Below are 18,403 nucleotides of genomic sequence, written 5' to 3' on the forward strand. Positions count from 1 at the left end.
ATGGCTGTGTTCTCAGGCTTCTGTCTTAATCTGAGGGAAATATGCTCACTAGTCCCTCATAGAAACGCAGATATGTGGTTGGGGAGCCTTGTAGAAACATGCAATTCCCGCCAGATTGTCCCTATTTTTCTCATTTGCTGAATACTGTTCAGTCTTTCCTTTCATTGGATGCTAATTACCCCGGTTATTGAAACCCACAACTCCTATTGCTGGAGTCTCCGAGCAATAAAGCCTTTTTCGGTTTATGATTGGGTAGTCAAATACACTGCCATGGGATTGGCTACGTATCTGGCGTATACGCACTGCCGTTGCGTGGCTCCCGTTCCTTCTTCTTATTGGTTGTGCTTAATACCTGCCCAGCTCTCGGATTGGCTTTGCTTGACGTATCACCTTACATTGTCCTCCCATTGGTTGGCACCTCCTCCTCGCTCTCTCGTTATTGGTAGTTTCCAAACGCCCGGTATCCGGGTAAGATGGCGGCCGTGGAACAGTGCTCGGTCTCAGCTCAATGGCGTCCGGTTTCTCTTACTCACGTAGAGTATCCTGCCGGTAAGAATTTCGCTTACGTTATCTCCCGCTTATACCTCGGGACTGTCGTTATATACATGGGAACTATCGAGGGAGGGGATGCAGCTGCGAAATAATGAACTCTGCGTGGGGATTATTGAGCAGTACGCATGCGCAATGCTGGTCGCTGCCAATAGTGAACCAACCTGTTACGCATGCGTGATATGTCAATGCAGGAGAATAGGTACCTGTGTTTCCTGGTGTGTGTCATTATATCTGTCTTAGTGTATAGATCCACATTATATATATATATATATATATATATATATATATATATATATATATATATATATATATATATATACACACACACACACACACGTTTAACTTTTTATTGAGATATTGTACATACACTCGGTTTAAATCTGTGCTGTATAGTTGAAAGAGGGTGGAAGAGAGAGAAACATATAAATAAATGAAGTACAGGGGGGAAGTTTAATGTTAGAACAAGAGCCCATGATCTAAAACAGGAGGTTCATAGGTTTAGATGGAAGGAAGTTTTAGTCTGTTTTACTGAGAAGGTTGTATATAAGTGGAACAGCCTCCCAGCAGAAGTGGTAGAGGGTAATACAGTGAGGGTATTAAACATGCAACGACTGATTAAGGCTTGAGTCTTTACAGCCGGGAAAATGGGCAACTAGATGTGATGACTGGATCCTTTTATGTTGCCAGCCTTCCACCTGGTAATGTACGGCAACCATTCATACTTAACCGAGAAAACTGCAGCGATCTCCATGAGACCGGGGTGGATTCCTTCAGATGGGCCCGACGGCTCCTTAACTTCTCGGGACATAAAGCGCAGTTTTGCAAAGATTGTGGCTCTGAAAAAAAGCTCCAACTCCTTCAACTCGAATACATCTAATTAGCCCAAAAGTTAAGCGCGGACGCCCGTGGGCAGCGGGGTTGTGCATGCGCCTTGCGCTCGTGTTCTGTAGCCACCTGCACTCTCCCTAACATATAAAAAAATTAAAGGCTTTTAAATTGTAGTTTTCTTCTTCTTCTTAAAGAAAACCAGGAGGTGGCTGCTGTCCTATAACCACAGAAAGTTATAATGCAACCCTCCTGCATTATAAAATATGTGTGTATATATATATAATTTTTCGTATGGTGGGTTTCTTTATTGCTGCCCGTGCAGATGTTCCGCTCCTGCAGCGTTAAGGTCGCTCGCAAGCAAATAGATTTTGTGGCAGATGAGGATCGCAGATACAGAAATTTGAATTGCAAATAGTGATGTCTGATATGAGCTTCCGTCAGGCTGTATGATCGCTGAAAAACTTGAGAAAACGCCCCAAATGGTTGTAACGCAGATCGTTGTTATTCTAGCCGTCTCGTGGCTTAGAAGTAAAGACGTATGTTTGTTCTTGTTAGATAGGAAAGGTGATCTGATGTTACGAGCCCGGTCACCTTTAGTGGCCTAAAGAGGTGAATCTCTTTTATGGGGAAAGTCCTATGGAGAGAGAAAAATATATATTGTGCGTGACCCTCAGAGACCCCTAGCGTGCAGCAGAGATCCCCCCCGGCGCATCTTATTTTGTTCCAATAAACTGCTACAGATATATCTAATCTGATATTACTTATAAAAACATTAAAGCTTCCTGCAACAGAGGTTTTTGACATCTTAGGGTCATGAGGGTCCCTTTAAGCTTGGCCGCTTCTCCTTTAGGTTTGCGAGCTCGGCGGTTTCCCTTTCTAATGGCGTGACTAAACTATCTCGTTAAATAATTCATAACGATGTTCTTATCTTTCCCGCAGCAAAGCGAGCCCCTCGCGCGTGCGGCAGAGCGAAGACTAAACTGTCTGAAGCAAAAAGCATTGGATCGTTAGCGGCGCAAGTCTGCTTAACTGTATCCTGATACGCACATGACTCACGCCGAACCAAATCTTATCTTATCAGCTTCTTTTCTGGCCTCTTGCATACATTCCTTTTGATAAACGCATCGTGATATCTGTAAAAAGTAGTTCTGGTGTAAACATTAGGAAAATTGGTCTTATCACCATAGTAACAAGTGGGACGTTCCTTTATTTGCAATGGTGATATGATCGTTTTCACACCGGAATCGCCTTATTCAGCCTTGGGTCTTTGCTTTTGTTTAGGATAGCCTCCTGCCTACCCCTTGAATGTGTACCCCATAATGTGTACGTATAGAATATATACGTTATGGAGTATATATATTCTATGTATGCATGTTTCTGCGTTAAGTTGTTTAGAACACGTTATTCTTTTCTAAAACAGGCACCAATATTCTGAATCCGCTACCGTTTTGTTCCTTACAGGAGATGTATACGGGCAGCTCTTAGCCTACCTCAGCTTAGGACCAATCTTCATTCTCATTAGTTTTGGCACGCTGATCATATTTAAGAGGGAGCTTCACACGGTGAGTCCTTTTTTTTTTTTTTTTTTTTTTTCTGCTCCCCTGATAATTTAGGTCATGATAAGACTGAGACTCATTCGGCTTTACGCATCGCATGACACGAAGTCAGATGATGTCACGGCTTCGTAACTTTAAGCCTATCGGAAATACAATCCCCGTTGGCTTTTTATTGGGATTTTACCCAGTGGAAACTCGGTCTAACAAAACTTGGCTGAGATTTTCCATATCTTCAGGTCAACTGTCAGCCCATTTTGCGTTGGTCTCCGGTCCATCTGGAGTAATCTGTCACCTGTGGGCCTGGGTAAATCTCAGTGATAATTACATCCATCACATCTCTACCTGGGCCAACTCCCACTTTAATCAATAAACCACTTTCTGACCTTTTCTGTTTCAGATTTCCTTTCTTGGAGGTCTGGTACTCAATGAAGGCGTAAACTGGATGATAAAGAACATAGTCCGAGAGCCGCGGCCGTGTGAAGGTACGTAAGAGCCTGGCTGTTGAAGCTGACCTTTAAATGGCACAGGAAGTACAACATGTCCCCTTTAATTTAACTATCTAGTCAAACATGGCTGACGTTTTCCAAAAGATAAATACAATTTTGGTGGTTATACGTTTTCGACTCCCAGGGATCTGAATAGTAATCATCTAGTTTGGACTAACATAATAATGTTGGTTTTTTTTTCTCTCCTCCTGTCCCAGGAACGCACGCAACAGTCACCACAGAGTATGGGTTACCCTCCAGCCATTCGCAATTCATGTGGTTTTTCTCTGTGTATTCATTCCTCTTCCTATACTTAAGGTAAATCTCTACTATAAAAAAGTTATCGCCGAGGAGCATTAAAGTAGGAAAAGTATCAAGGTAGCCGTGTTAGAACAAAACGCATTAGTTCTTTGTTTCTAACATGCAACAGTTAAAATGGCATCTACTAAACTACCTAAAATAGTAAATATATATAATTGGTGAATGGCCAGGGCTGACAGATTGTGGAGAAAATTATACGCACCCCTCAAATAGTAATAATTTTAGGATCTGTATGTTAAAAATGAGTATCTTATGAATACATGAATACATTTTTTTTTAAAATTTGTTTCTTTCTAGGATGCACCAGACAAACAATGCCCGTTTTCTTGATCTGCTCTGGCGACACATACTGTCCCTCTGCCTGCTAACGGCGGCCGGCCTAGTCTCATATAGTAGGTACGCGCCCCGTCCTTAATACTCAGCTTTTCTTGCATCTGAAGAGTTGCGGTTTGCACCCGCTGATGTCTCTTCTCTTGTAGGGTGTACCTGCTCTATCACAGCTGGAGCCAGGTGTTATATGGCGCTGTGGCCGGGGGTATCCTGGCCATCGGCTGGTTTGTCATCACGCAAGAAATCCTAACGCCGCTGTTCCCTCGCATTGCAGCATGGTAGGTTTCGCTGCTGGTTCTCAAATGTGTAAATGGCTGCATTTAAATGTTTCAATGTGTGACGGTAAGTAGTAGATGGCTTACTTTTCCATTTCCCCCTCTGCCCACAGGCCAATCTCTGAATTCTTCCTTATCCGTGATACCAGTCTCATCCCGAACATCTTATGGTTTGAGTACACCGTCACTCGAGCAGAAGCCAGGTAAGACTCCTCCATTTGTTTCTTAGCTTTAAAATCTTGCTGCTTTTCAGTGAAAATGTTTAAGGGTCTGTGAAGTTTTACAAAGGCTCCCACTGCCATAAAGAATCTAAGACGTCTCTTGAAACGAGGCTCCGAGCGGGCTTCTCGATTCCTTATGGCGGTGGCATCTTGAGGCTAGCTGTCTTGCTGCCATACTGCAGAGGTCAGAACAGCGAGAACCCGCTAAGGACCATGGGATTTCCAACATAACCGTTGGATAACCCCCTAAAGGTCGCTCCCAAACTACATGAGCAGCTTTGTGATGTTTAGATGACCCAAGAGATATATTCTCTGCAAAAGACTTGTATGTTAAAGCCATTACCTCTAAGTTGCTCTGTTAGGTTGGTTGTTGTAACGGCCACCTGTGCTCAAGTAGGTACTGTGCTGTTATAGCGAGTTCTAGTAAGTTTGCTCTGCAGTCTGAAGGTAATAAACCTTATGTTTTATCCGGCATCATGTTCCAAACCCTTTATTTTCTATACCTTTCTAGAAACAGACAGCGGAAACTTGGTACGAAGCTTCAGTGAGCCACAGACAAGACAACTGACGGGGTGGGGTGTAGCCAGTAGGATCCACGAAAAAACGGCAGCCGAAAGGAACCGATGCCAGTACAGCCCATGGCGTGGGGAGGAACATTAAAACTGACGGACCAAACGAGGGACTAACCTCCACTGGATTCGCCATGTGTACGGCTTGCTCACAGCTCTCCTCTGCATGTCAGATCTGGGGGCTAACGCTCTCACATGCACGCTATCCGAAGAACCTTCTCCAATCGCTCCACTAGAGACGAGGGAAACGGGGGGTGGGCGAGGGGGGGCTTCATTTTTTTATTTTTTTTTATTTTTTTTTTTTTTTTTTTTTATTTCTTCCAGATGATCAAATGAAATGCATTTCCCACAAGACATTTTTTAGCATGAAGATCTACCTTTATTTTATTTATTCACCTACGTAATTTGCTCTCTCAGTTGAAGTCCAATGGGTTGGGGTGGAAGATACTATGAATATCTAGCAGTGTTTTTTTTATATGCTTACGTTTTTTTTTTTTTTGTCCTGCCATCGGGATAACCGTTTTTGAAGTTTTACTTCTCCCGCCCCCCCCCCCATGACCAGGTGGCTGAGCCCTGGCAAATATTCTACACATGTGCTCTTAACAGCATGGGGCAGCCACCAAATGATTTTGCCCCTAGGGGCTTTTTCTATGCTCAAGGGTGACTGTTACTGATTGAGTGAGGAATGGAGGGCTTAAAGCAATTCCTTTTGCACTTTGTACAAGATTTCAAGGAAGAACTGACCTTTTTTAACACTAGTGATTCCCCCCCCGTTCTTGTGTGTGGAAACGTGAAATGGAGAGCAAGTTGTTTTTTCCCCTTTATTTCTACATTTTGTTACTTGTCCTTTTCTCCAATGATGAGCGAACCGACCATAATCTCTACCATCTTATGCGGATAAACCTTGGACCTTACAGTGATCATTCAGTAACCCCTTTGGTGCTGACCTTCATAGTACCGTCCAATCGGTGACTTTGAGCCAGCATTGCATGGATTTATATAAAGCGGACCCGTTTCTATCCTATTTACCGTTGCTGCTGCTGCCTCATCCGAGATCTGTAGAAAAAATATCCAAAACTACAGAACGATGATTCGAGAAGCTAACGCTCAGAAAGTCTCCTCATTTTGTGAGGTCCTTGAACTATTGCCCCTGCAAGGATCTGCGGCAAGAAGCAAAAGTGCTATTATAAGGTATATTCGTGTTCACTTGGCATTTCTTCTGTGCCCGAAAAAATCCAACTTTCACAACAAACTCCTTTCTGTATAAGTGTGTCTGTGTAAATGGGTAAAGCTTTGCAAACAGATCTGTCTTTACCAACTACCCGTTACAGCTCCTTGTACTTAATAAACCTATTTTAAGGGGTTTACAGATTAAAATAAGCAGCATAGATGATGTATTGGATCCTGCCGTACGCACCTGGCATGGATTTGGACGTAATTATTCATTCTATTATGTAAGAATGTCTCCAAATATTTTACAAGCTTAGCAAACGGATCGTACAGATTCCTCGAAGCCCCCCTGTGCATTCTGCAGGATACGGCCAGTACTTGACCAAACGCAGATGTGTTGAGCGGGTTCCAAGGGTCCACTCACCCTCGCTCTAGCAATCTCGCACCTGGATCAGCTCCCACCTGTACCGCGACCATTTTGCTTGTTCTGTGTTGTGACCTCATGTCGAATCTTCAGTGCTTCCCCCAAATGTTAGCATTTTACTCCTCTGTGGGGTTTTTTTATGCATTTGTTTATTGATCAGAATACATTTTTTTTTGTTCTTTTAAAATAAAAACCAATGCAAATAATGTGGCTTTTCATTGTGTATATGTGTGTAAATACAAGAAAGTCCCAAACAATAAATTTTTGTACCTCCTACTCAACCTCTTTAATTTTAGAAGCAAGATTACCTGGAAGCCGGTTTATTTTTTTATGACTATTCTACATTTTGGGTTTAAAAAATGCTACCTTCGGTTTGAATCCTGGCTGCGGACGTCATTTGGCTACCCCCAGATAAACAGGTTTTTTTTTTTCTGTAAGTGTCTGTTTATTAGAAATGATGGCATTTAGACATTTCAATCACAGTTTATAACAAAAGTAAACATTTTTAATTACAACAGGCAGAAAGTCCAAGGTTAACATTGCACTTACCATTTCGTAAAGGCCTCGATCATGTCTGCGTGAGCAAAGCTTACAGAGCACCGGTCGTGTAAAAGTGAGTCCCTTCCGTGATGAGACGAACGGGAGTGTGAACATTTAGGGGTGAACTCCATCACAAACCCCCCAAACGGCTGCACGTCTCAGTTGGTGACACTTTCGGATTACTTTAGATCTAGAATCTTGTGACTTCACCCCTGTGATCCAGAGTCCGCTTTGCGAAACTCGGCCCTTCACCTCTCGGGAACACAAAGCAGCTTCGAAGCCGACTGTGGCCACGCGGCACCAGAGGCAGTGAATAGACCCCTTCAAAAACTCCATCCAAAGCGTAACGTATCCGATAAACAAATGTTCGTTATGCTGCGTAGATATTTAGTGCGTTAAACAAATGTAAAATTTCACTTTTCCCAAAATTAAAATTAGGCAACTAAAAAATAAATCACGTTACAATTTAAACAAGTTAGAGACGTCGCGTCTTTCCCGTGTTCGGGGAGTTATGTTACTCCCCCTGCCGGTTGTTAGTATGCAAGTTCTCCCGTTAGACGGTGACAGCTCCTAGGCCGCTGTGGCCTAAAATCCTCTGTTATGATTGGAAAAAGTGTCCAAGTTACCATGTCGGATTGTGCTGTATTGGCAGCAGATTAGTACGACTGTCCCGAGCTCCGCGCTCAGAGTTTGGATTTGAGGGTGCGTTGCATTAGCTGCTGCATGTCGGAGAGCGCTCGCTCCAGGTAATGCGCCAGCCGCGCGGCGTTTGTTTCGGCGCAGCTGTTGAAAGCCGATACGGCGAAGTTGATGTGCTCGTCCATCGGGTTATAACAGACTCCGTAACCGTCCGGAACCACCGGTCCAAAGCACATCACGCAGTCTGTTTTGGCGGGAACCTGTGATTGCAACCAAACAGCAAGTTACAGGAATACAACGTGACGGGAGCTCGGCCGTCGTTACATAGCGCTACTCTCTGCCGTGCTCGTACCTGGCTAGTTGACAGGTTAAAATGCATCGCCATTGCATATGAGGTGTCCATGAAGATCTCTGGGATGCTGACCAAGTCTTCGATAGCTTGAAGCTTTAGTCCCAGGAGGTGCCGGTCTATTGCATTGCCGGCGATGGCCTGCGGTAGGATGGACATTGTTAGGGATATTAATGAGACAAAATAGGCAAAACCAATATTTTATCACATACGCAAAATAACGACGCTACCAAATATTGTAGTACCACATCCACAATATGAATTTAAGGAGATACCCTATATTTTATCTCCGATCCTAAATCCTTTCAGATCGCCGAAAATTATAATTCAAATCAGATAGATATCACCAAGATAGTCAATCAAAAATATTTATTGTAAATACAATTTATAAAATCTATATATGAGTCAAACAGTGCATAATATAAAACACAAAGTTCTTAAAACATGTCAAAAATGAATCAGTTCAAATACAGTATATTATCGATAGTTATCAATATGAGTTACTACTTTATGAGTCTAACACACAATTAATTTCCATCCCACTCAGCAACCAAAAATTGATAATAATCAGGGCAGTAATAAAAATATCACTATCCCTCTAATATTAGTTCAACTAATATATGTCTAAGAGTATTAGTGAAGTTCCTAATAGATACAAATAATGTCAAACTTCATCTATAGGTAAAAATACCTTTACATTATTGTTATTATCACGGGTTATAAGCTGCAGTCTCACAAGCCGTCATATACAATAATGCAATATAGTACTTCCCAGAAACAGGGAATTCTATTCGAAGAAGACAAAATTCATCTCTATTCAGAATAATAAAACAATTATAATTTCCACCACTTGTTGCTGTTGTCCCACCGGTCCTTGTAGAAATTAATCCAGGTTCATTGGCAAGAAATTAAGTGGAAAGAATATAACTTTCTACCAGTTATATAGGTTAGAACTCAAAGTAACTCCAAGAGTGAAATATGGTGCCAGAATCTTAAGATTCCAATTCTCTGGGGTAAATTTGGTGAATAAGTCCGTCAGGGTCTGTCCATTTCAGGGTGCGATCTTAAGGTCTTTTTTTTTTTTTTTTTTTTTTTATTAAAGACATAAGCTTTTAAAGACAGGGCTTATTATCATAGCCTCCACCTCTTGATTGGAATTCTCCAATCATAACGGTGGGTTTTACCCATTATAATTAGGATTTCTACTCATATTTACACCGTTGTAATTTCTTAATTTACCCGTGAGAGACGCTCTGGTCTAAGAATTAACTTAAAACCATTACATGTGTGTTTGGAATTTATCCTTGGTCACCCTAATCGCCAAATGTTACTTCCTAGATAGTAACTCAGGTCTTGGTAGTCTTCCTATGTATCCCCCATTCTAAATTACATTTCTCAGGATATGCAGTGTCTACTCCTTAACCTTCTCATGGAAGATAACATTAATTGTATCATATATACGCTGAAACATCATTATACGTGAATACTTCTTTGTTCTCAATTACAGAGGGAACAAGGACAAAAAGAAAATAATCACTACATGATTAAGTAAAATAAAATGGCTCTGACTCCATTTTGTGTTCATGTAAAGTACAGAATATATGGAATACATGTTTTCTATCATAAAATATCTGACAACATGAACATGTAATGATATCAAAGCAAGTAAACGGCGTGGGGTTCCTGATACATTACATTACTTACCATATCGGTATAAGCACGGTGAGCTTGTACGGCCCGTCTGAGCAGATCAACTTTTTCTTGGTTCTAAAAACAAAGTAACTATGGAGTAAGATGAACCGTACGGCATGATGACTACATGCAGACAAAACACTATGGTACCCGTGCCGTGTTATCACCTGTACTCCAGCGTCTTCCATGCCCTGAACAAACTTCAGAGAGTCCACAGAAGCGGAGCGAATGGTATCCGTCCTCCCCAAGCGGAACATTCGGAGCGAGGCACTTTCATACGTGGCGCATGGCCTTCCGTACATCCTTCAAAAAAGAAAATTTATGTATGTTGTAATCGTTCGCACGCGTGCATATCGGGACTTTAGGGTGTTGGATTAGGTAGACGTGGGCTTTAAAGAGCTCTTACAGACTGGTCAATGCCTCCTGGTCCACCTCCGTTACCCAGTCTGAGAACAGCCACTAAACCATCAAGTTATAAGACTAAATACTAAATAAGGAGGTGCACACAAGCAAAGACAACCAAACAAAATAAAAACAAGCAAAATAAAATAAAAAAATACAAGACTTCATACAAAAGAGCAAAAAAATATTCTCACAAAAATACAAATAAATATAGGACATTTAAAAAATGGACAACTCTGGCCTAGAAGAAATCTAACCATTCACCAAAATGTTTTTTTTTTTTTAAAAAAGCACATTTTTTTTATAGAGCGTCAGCAGTTTCCGTAGCGCTGTATTTACTTAATCATTTTAATGAAACTTCTTTTTTAATATCCAGAATAATATGAAAATAGAAGTTTCATTAAAATGCTTGTTAAGTAAATACAGCGCTACGGAATCTGCTGACGCTCTATAAAAAAAAATGTGCTTTTAAAAAAAAAAAAAAAAAAAAAAAAAAAAAAAAAAAAATCAAAAAAATCACAATGTCCTTGCCAGTGTTATAACAAAAGCTATATCAACAACATGTTGGGGACGGCAATAAAGCTCCCAAGAGCTAGCAATTCTTACCTATAGTAGGCCAGCTGAAGTGCTACCTGAATAAACGCGTCTGGGCTTAGCTTCTCCGATTTGGGGACGTTTTTTCCAAACTTGTTGAAAATGAAGACTTTCACGTCCAAATCATGAACCATTCTATTAAAAAATAAATACAGAAAACATGTATATGAGGGGCTAATTTGTCTAAATTGCTTCCATGACCTGTTTGGCCAAGGCCTTAATGCCCCCCCAGACCCCAGCTCTCATCCATCTGTATGTTGGGGCAATTGTTTTGGCAACTGTAGCTGCACAATGGCTTGGGGGTCTATGTGTTGGCTATCTGTGTTTTACCCTCTCGGCCCATCGTTATTTGCACTGACATGTTAAGATTCTGCTTGGCTTTCTCAATGTCATTCTTGACTTCAGGAGTGATGTTAAACCGCAGCTTCTTAGGCATTGGCAGAGGGATCATGGGTGATCTCACCAGCTCCGGCTTCCTCCTGCGTTCAAACAAATACACCCGGGTTACAGACTTGTATGAAAAGAATAGAAATATTCCACATATACATTTTTATATACACTCTATAGCTTAATATAAAAAGTTGTTTTTACTATAAAAACGAGCTACGTACGTGAATTCAACGACGTGATCCAACAAGGCAGCGATGGGGGGTCCTTCAGCAGGCGCATGTTCATACACCAGGCCACACGAACCATCCTCGGCTACTATAAACTGGCAAGGTAAGGAGTATAAAAAAAAAAACATATAATTCAAGGATATACATTTGAGAGATACAGCAAATATATCGGAGAAATTACCTGCAGGACTAGGCTGGGGGTTAAATGGCCAGATTAACGTCAATGGGTTTGGTCACGTTAGATACACGTAGCCGCGCACTACATTCTTCCATCGGTGTAGATGTAGCGTGGTAGTGGCTGGTGTCCAGTAGGAGGCTGCCCCTACATTACTACATTAGCCGAGGGTTGGAGGTGTTATCAGGCATCAGCCCACCCAGGCATTTGCCTAGTACACCAGATAACTAACCTTTATCCACAGGTGCATGAATGACAAGGTACCCCCTTCATACCTCAGCCCTTATGCAAGTGTGTGGATCAAAATTTGAGGTCCTCGTCAAAGACATCACAAGTTTTCCTAGTAAACCTTTTCTCCACGAACCTGAAGGGTTTTGTCAAACCACCGGTTTCCGCTGTTCCACCGGCTGCCTCCCCCATGCAGCATCTGAGCTGCGACTCGGCTCCTGTAGAGCTCGTCGGACACCCTGGGCATGGGCGCATCCAGACAGACCGTGAAGATGCTTTTCTGGATTGATCGTACAGACTCCTTATTGATTTTATCTAGAGAGAGGGAAATCACCATCAGCTTCAGGAAAGATCGAAGAACCAGACATTAACCAGCGACGAGAGGACGCCACCGCGATATTATAAAACTTTTAGCGTCTTTTAAGGGACAGCATGGTGCCACCCAGCAAAAGATGCATGGAATTTATTTTTAGGTTTCAAATCAGGGGTCCTTTCCGCCCTACCTTTAATTAAGTTGTTGTAGGCCTTGGCCCAGCTGTTCCGGTGGTTGGTTGTCAGGATGCCGATGGGCTCCTTATTCGTTTGCAGGGAAGTTCCCCAAATTTTCTCCAGCTGAATGAAGATCTGATCGGAGGTGAGAGGCGTCCTGTCGCTGTTATACACGTCCAGCTCAAAGAACTGCCAGAATACAGAATAAGAGGTTTATTAACAGGTACAGAAAGACAGAGACCCCACCAGTAGGTTTGATCCATGCATTTGCTGGCAGGTATGCTAGGACAATGTATAGACATTCTTGCCCGTTTCAAGGGCACCTTTGTGATTTGTGATTCTATCCGAACAGTTCCGGGTAGAACCGATTCTGTTACATTTGGATTCTTATGTTGTGTTCGACTTGAATGACCAGGTCACTGTCCAGGTATATAGAACCTTACCTGGAAGTTGTGGACAACAGTGATATGAGTTGGAGGCTTTTTCACTTGACTGTAGTTGACGACAGAGTCGTGTTTTGGCCCCGGAATCCGACAAGAAGATAAAATCTGGTAATACTGATTCATGCAGAGCTGTTTTCCTCCAAGGTATTCCACGGGCAGAGTTTCGCTGCGGGTACGGAGAAAACCCATTTCAGACACAGCAGTGGAAGACGGACGTGTAAAAACCTGCGGATGAGGTACCACTCAACTCACTTATCTATCATCGACTTGAAGTCCAGGACACCTTCGATCAGCTTGGCTGCGAATCTGGGAAGGTCAAACATCCATAGTTAGACACTGAAATATGTAAGGAACGAGAAATCAGCAAGTCAGCCATAACTCATAAATCAGAATGAGCTGGAGAGGTACAGAGGTATGAGCCAACGGCACCTAAACATGTTAAACACTCCGGTATGAAGAATGGAGCGGTGGTCCAGATTCTGATTATGCCACAGTTACTTCTCACTCTTCATGCGATCCCAGACAGACTCCAGGACTCCTTGTTCTTCTTTATGCTGAAGATAGTTCTTAATGACTTTGGCTGTACGTTTGGCTCGTTGTCATCATGCAGAATACATTTGGTTTTGCATGATGGATAAGTATCTGCCTGTACCTCTCAGCAACGAGATCATTAATCCCGATGAAATCTCCAACCTATTTGCATAAATGCCACCCCAAACTTGCAAGGAGCCTCCACCATGCATCACTGTTGCCTGCAAACACTCATTCTTGTTCGCTCTCCAGCCCTTCAGCGAACAAACTTAAACATTTGGACTCACCAGTCCAGAGCATCTGCTGCCATTTTTCTTCACACAAGTTCCTGTGTTTTTGTTAATAGTTGAGTTGCTTGGCCTTGTTTTCACACCAAAGGTATGGCTTTTTGTCCAGAAGATGTAGATGGGTGATGGCAGTAGAGGGGTTTATTGTTTTCTGCCAGTGTTTAGCTGATGGTACTGCTGGACATCTTCTGAAACCGAAGGGAAGTAAGCACGATGTGTCTTTTTATCTGCTTCACTAAGTTTCCTTGGATGACCACTGCGAATATGGTCCTCAGCATCGTCGGTTTCTTTGTGCTTCTTCTAAAGCAGGGGTTCTCAAACTGCGGCCCTCCAGCTGCTGCAGGACTACATGTCCCATACTCCTCAGCCAGCCCCTTAGCTGAAGGAGCATTATGGGAGATGTAGTCCTGCAGCAGCTGGAGGGCCGCAGTTTGAGAACCCCTGTTCTAAAGAGCTTGGACAGAACATCTGGAAACCCCTGTCTGGCTTGCTGATGCAGTGTAGCTACCCTGTGAGTTGTTGCTGTGCTGGGTGTTGCCATGGTCTGTAGCTTTTGACATTAAACGGTCTTCAGCAATGTCACCTTGTTAAAGTTTGGCCGTTCCTCACCCAGTTTTATTCCTCCTACACAGCTGTTTCTGTTTCAGTTCATTATTGTGTTTCAACCTACATATTACATTTATGATCACAAGCATCTGTTTGGTATAATTGTTTAATCATACTCCTGACTATATTCCCTCTCTTTGAATTTTGTTACATGATAAAAAAATGTCTATTTTTGAAAACATTCTAACTTTACAGCAAATTTTACTAATAAAAATAAATAAATACACACACACACACACACACACACACACAAGTCAATGGGTGTTTCTTTCATGTGATAAGAGGGTTATGAGGCGTGTGTACTGCTGGTCTAAGGCCATTTGGAAGCGGGCCATGTGACGCCAAGGTCTGGAGAAGGGAGGTGTGGTTGGGGTTTGTTCCTCGATCCGTGTTAAGAAGTGCCGTTGGAGGGTATAATTAGCTGACCCACCCTCCAGCCAAGCTTTGGAACGAGTATGGGAAAGGTTACCCTGAGCAAAGTTCTCACAAATCAACCGCCTACCGTTACGTTACCAGCCAAAGGTCCTGTGCAGAGTACACAGGGGTAACTCGCAGACACTTTACCTGAGCTGGCCCTGTCGATCCAAAAAGTCTTGTTTCGGCAAAACCACACCAGGACTGGAATGGACCACCACGGGCATACGGTATTCCAAGTAGGCTGTCTGCAGCCACCACTCAGAAAGCTGCCGAGAACAATAATAATAATCGTTACACCGAATAGTTAACCAAAGACCCTCAAGTACATCTGCAAGGTCAAATCACCCAACGTGGGCACATTCAACGAGGGGATTCAGCCCCGAACTCACTAAACTTCCTCAAATTCTATTTATAACTGGTTTATTAAACTCAAGCACTGTTTAACGTTCTTCTTCCATACTACAAACAAAAAATTTAATAAATAAATACATTTACCAGTAAACTTTAAAACTAGATACTCAGATGTAACATAAGGGAATGTTACTTGACTGACAGTGTAGTAGATAAGTGGTACAGCCTCCCAGTAGAAGTGGTAGTGGTTGATACATGCATGGGGTAGAGATGAGGCTATCCTTAATATAAATCACATCCCCAATGTTGTTTGAGAAGAAGCCAAAACTTGTGCTTAAAGGGATAACAACCGCCCCCCACTGGTATTGGTGGCCCTCTACTTCTGGCATTACCCAGTTTTCGGTCTTCCTGGCCCTTCTCTCCAGACCCTTCTGCAGCCTCTCGCCAACTCCAGACGTCTGGAAGTCCTCCACCAGCTGGTTGGTGTTATTCCATTCCTCATGGCTGACCAGAGGCTTCAGGGCCACCAAGTACCGGTCCAGGGTCTGCTTTAGCGGAGGTACCGGCAGACGGGGCAATCCTTCCTGGTGTGCCAAGTACCTGCCCGGCAGCTTCACCGACGACACGGGCTTCACCAATCGAACCGGTCGAGCCTGGAAAACAAAGTCCTGTCGCTTAAACGGAGTACAGATCACACACACAAATCTCTGAAAATAAATGAATTAAAAAACTTCTTGCCCACACAGCTTACAATCAGAACTCAGAGTTTGTACCGCAGAGAGGTAACGTTATATGTAGGACTGGTTTTAGAATTCCGGAGGCTAATGGCACATTATAAAAAGCAGTACCAAAATCCAACCGACCCACAGGTGTCCCCAAAAAGGTTTCCTGCGTGGGGTGCGGCATTAGAGGGATACGTCCTCCTCTTGATTTATATGTAGACAAAAAATACGAACAAAACCTCTACCCTACACAACCAAACAGCCCACCCAAACCATTAACGGTTATTGGGGTCCCCAATTTGACAAAGTCAACTCGACTCCTGACCCAAAATGCCAATAAAGCCAAACAGATTGACAGGACACACTCAAACCCCGAGCCGACTGACAAACTTGATTGACAGGAGACACTCTAACCCCGAGCCGACTGACAAACTTGATTGACAGGAGACACTCAAACCCCGAGCCGACTGACAAACTTGATTGACAGGACACACTCAAACCCCGAGCCGACTGACAAACTTGATTGACAGGAGACACTCAAACCCCGAGCCGACTGACAAACTTGATTGACAGGAGACACTCATACCCCGAGCCGACTGAAAAACTTCGGCAACTTGGCCTGATAGGAAACTTGTGATGTCCAACATCATGGAACTGAACACCAACTCAGCTCGATGCGAATAGATGATCAGCTCAGTTGGCTCTGTAGTCCGATCGAGTGATCCCTGCATCTCGACCCGTTAGCGAGCGGGTACACATTATACACAGGCACAAAATAACAACCTATACATGAAAACTGTCCTGTGACGTGATAAGGCATTCACGCTTCCCACGCTGCGTGTGTATCGAGATTTAATCTATAGATTGTAAGCTCTGTTGATCACAAGCTGATCTCTAAGTCTAATCGTTATGTTATATACTACTTGTCTTGTCCTGTTCACCTATTGTACAGCGCTGCGGAATATGTAGGCGCTATAAAATACAACACACAATAATAAAAATAAATCGTGACTCCGCCGTTTGATGTTTTTGCTCCGTCTCGGCTCAGATCTCCGACCGTCGCTCAAGGGTACGGGGAAAAAAATAAAAATTGTAACACAATACATCGGGAGAATCTCTGCTATTCGGCAGTAACATAACACAACAGATGTACAGCACCCCCCTAGGACAGGCTGTGCCTGCGCGCCATGCTATTCCAACTCACTGTCAACTCCATGTAATCCTTCAAACAAGCAAGAAGAGTAACGACGGCTTTCCTTACGGACCCCACTTAACAATACGCGACCCCCCCCCCCGTGATGTATCGTGAAGGTCCCATTTAAGAATTAACCTCCTCAGCACCAGTAAGGTGGTCACAACGCGTCTATAACTCCTCTGTGCAACTGTCTCTCCGGGTCTACGATATTTTAACCCCCGCAAAACTTCTTACTTGGTTACCGTAAAAACAAATAAATAAAATAATGATAATAAAACAAACAAAAAATAATAAAAATATATATATATATATATATATACACATACACACACATTTAACCCTTAAGTGCCACAATTGGTGTAAACACATTACAAATAATTCAAAACATTCCATGCATACCTCTCTAGTCTGAAAAGGTTTAACGGCACGTGAGTATGCGTTCAAACGCTCATAATAATAATAATAATAATAATAATAATAATAATATTATATATATATATATATATAGATAGATAGATAGATAGATAGATAAATATATAGGTACAAACACGCTAACGTATTATTAGACTTTTGACATCATTGTCAACATGTTTACAACATAAAAAGGTTTCTCCGGCGATCACATAAAGCCGCCAGCTCCCTGCAGACCCTCCAGGTGAGATCATCCAGGTGCTCAGCTTTAAGCAATGGAGGAGGGAAAGCCAGGCCCTGCATGCATGTCATGGGGGACCCCAATAATAACCCCCCCATTATATAATAACCCCCCCAACCCCACAAAGAGAGGCAGCTCTCTGCACTCACCATGCTTTTTGCAATGAAAGCCAACATATCTCCTGTGGGGAGAAGCTTGCCCAGAGCCCCAGTCCAAAGTCCCTCTGTGAGTTGGGAGCTGTCACTGTTGTGTTGATATGTCAGTCACAAGGACAGTGTTACATCGGGTGCACAGTAACTTCATTCCTGCCCTATCAACACAACTGTGTGCGTTGCCCTGAGAGGCCAGGGAGGGGCGCAGCGGCCATCTTTGAGAAGGGTGCAGTTCCTCATTCTTTTCAATAATATCGTTACGTAGTCACCTCACGGAGCTGAAGAGGTTACAGGTTTGTGTTTCACGCTTCACATGACAGGAAACATTGCGTAGAAATATGAAATATTAGAAAGGAAAGGACAGGTGCCAGTAGCAAACATGGCGGAAATTCGGAACACGGCCGCCATGTTTGCTGAGGGCAAGCATGCAGCTTCCTCATATATTGACTGCGCGGGGGGGTCCTAGCTGACGTTACAGACTCGATGTAGAAGTGGAATTGCCCTTTTAGCTATTGAAGACGCGATGTTCAGTGGGCGCCATCTTGGTAACTGGCAGATGAATGGGCATAGCGTATTAGAGATTTTCATTAT

The 18,403-nt window shown here is 42.9% G+C and overlaps 2 protein-coding genes across 2 annotated transcripts; one reads left to right on the forward strand and one right to left on the reverse strand.

Annotated features, from left to right (window-relative positions):
* Positions 1-328: 328 nt before the first annotated feature.
* DOLPP1 (dolichyldiphosphatase 1) lies at positions 329-5,397 on the forward strand. Its single transcript, XM_053472837.1, has 8 exons — positions 329-549; positions 2,842-2,942; positions 3,334-3,418; positions 3,640-3,739; positions 4,040-4,138; positions 4,222-4,350; positions 4,461-4,550; positions 5,080-5,397. Exons 1-8 carry the CDS (start codon positions 474-476, stop codon positions 5,114-5,116), a joined length of 717 nt encoding a protein of 238 aa, XP_053328812.1. The 5' UTR covers positions 329-473; the 3' UTR covers positions 5,117-5,397.
* Positions 5,398-7,151: 1,754 nt separating this feature from the next.
* On the reverse strand, positions 7,152-18,115 carry CRAT (carnitine O-acetyltransferase). The gene is made up of 14 exons (XM_053472822.1): positions 17,810-18,115; positions 15,484-15,744; positions 14,888-15,006; positions 13,152-13,205; positions 12,900-13,065; positions 12,471-12,645; positions 12,104-12,282; positions 11,559-11,659; positions 11,307-11,426; positions 10,960-11,082; positions 10,119-10,254; positions 9,964-10,026; positions 8,263-8,400; positions 7,152-8,170 (listed from the first exon to the last, which is right to left on the reverse strand). Exons 1-14 carry the CDS (start codon positions 17,834-17,836, stop codon positions 7,955-7,957), a joined length of 1,878 nt encoding a protein of 625 aa, XP_053328797.1. The 5' UTR covers positions 17,837-18,115; the 3' UTR covers positions 7,152-7,954.
* Between the last annotated feature and the right edge of the window lie 288 nt (positions 18,116-18,403).

The sequence above is a fragment of the Spea bombifrons genome, chromosome 8 (genome assembly GCF_027358695.1).
Source record: "Spea bombifrons isolate aSpeBom1 chromosome 8, aSpeBom1.2.pri, whole genome shotgun sequence".
Taxonomy (NCBI): Eukaryota; Metazoa; Chordata; class Amphibia; order Anura; family Pelobatidae; genus Spea; species Spea bombifrons.

Excerpts from the sequence above, each read along its gene's own strand:
- DOLPP1 (XM_053472837.1), top strand. The coding sequence starts at position 474 with ATGGCGGCCGTGGAACAGTGCTCGGTCTCAGCTCAATGGCGTCCGGTT. Across the intron at positions 550-2,841 it reads TCACGTAGAGTATCCTGCCG|GAGATGTATACGGGCAGCTC; the intron begins GTAAGAATTTCG and ends TGTTCCTTACAG. Across the intron at positions 4,351-4,460 it reads TTCCCTCGCATTGCAGCATG|GCCAATCTCTGAATTCTTCC; the intron begins GTAGGTTTCGCT and ends CTCTGCCCACAG.
- CRAT (XM_053472822.1), bottom strand. The coding sequence starts at position 17,836 with ATGTTGGCTTTCATTGCAAAAAGCATG. Across the intron at positions 10,027-10,118 it reads TGGAAGACGCTGGAGTACAG|AACCAAGAAAAAGTTGATCT; the intron begins GTGATAACACGG and ends CTTTGTTTTTAG. Across the intron at positions 8,401-9,963 it reads ACCGTGCTTATACCGATATG|GCCATCGCCGGCAATGCAAT; the intron begins GTAAGTAATGTA and ends ATCCTACCGCAG.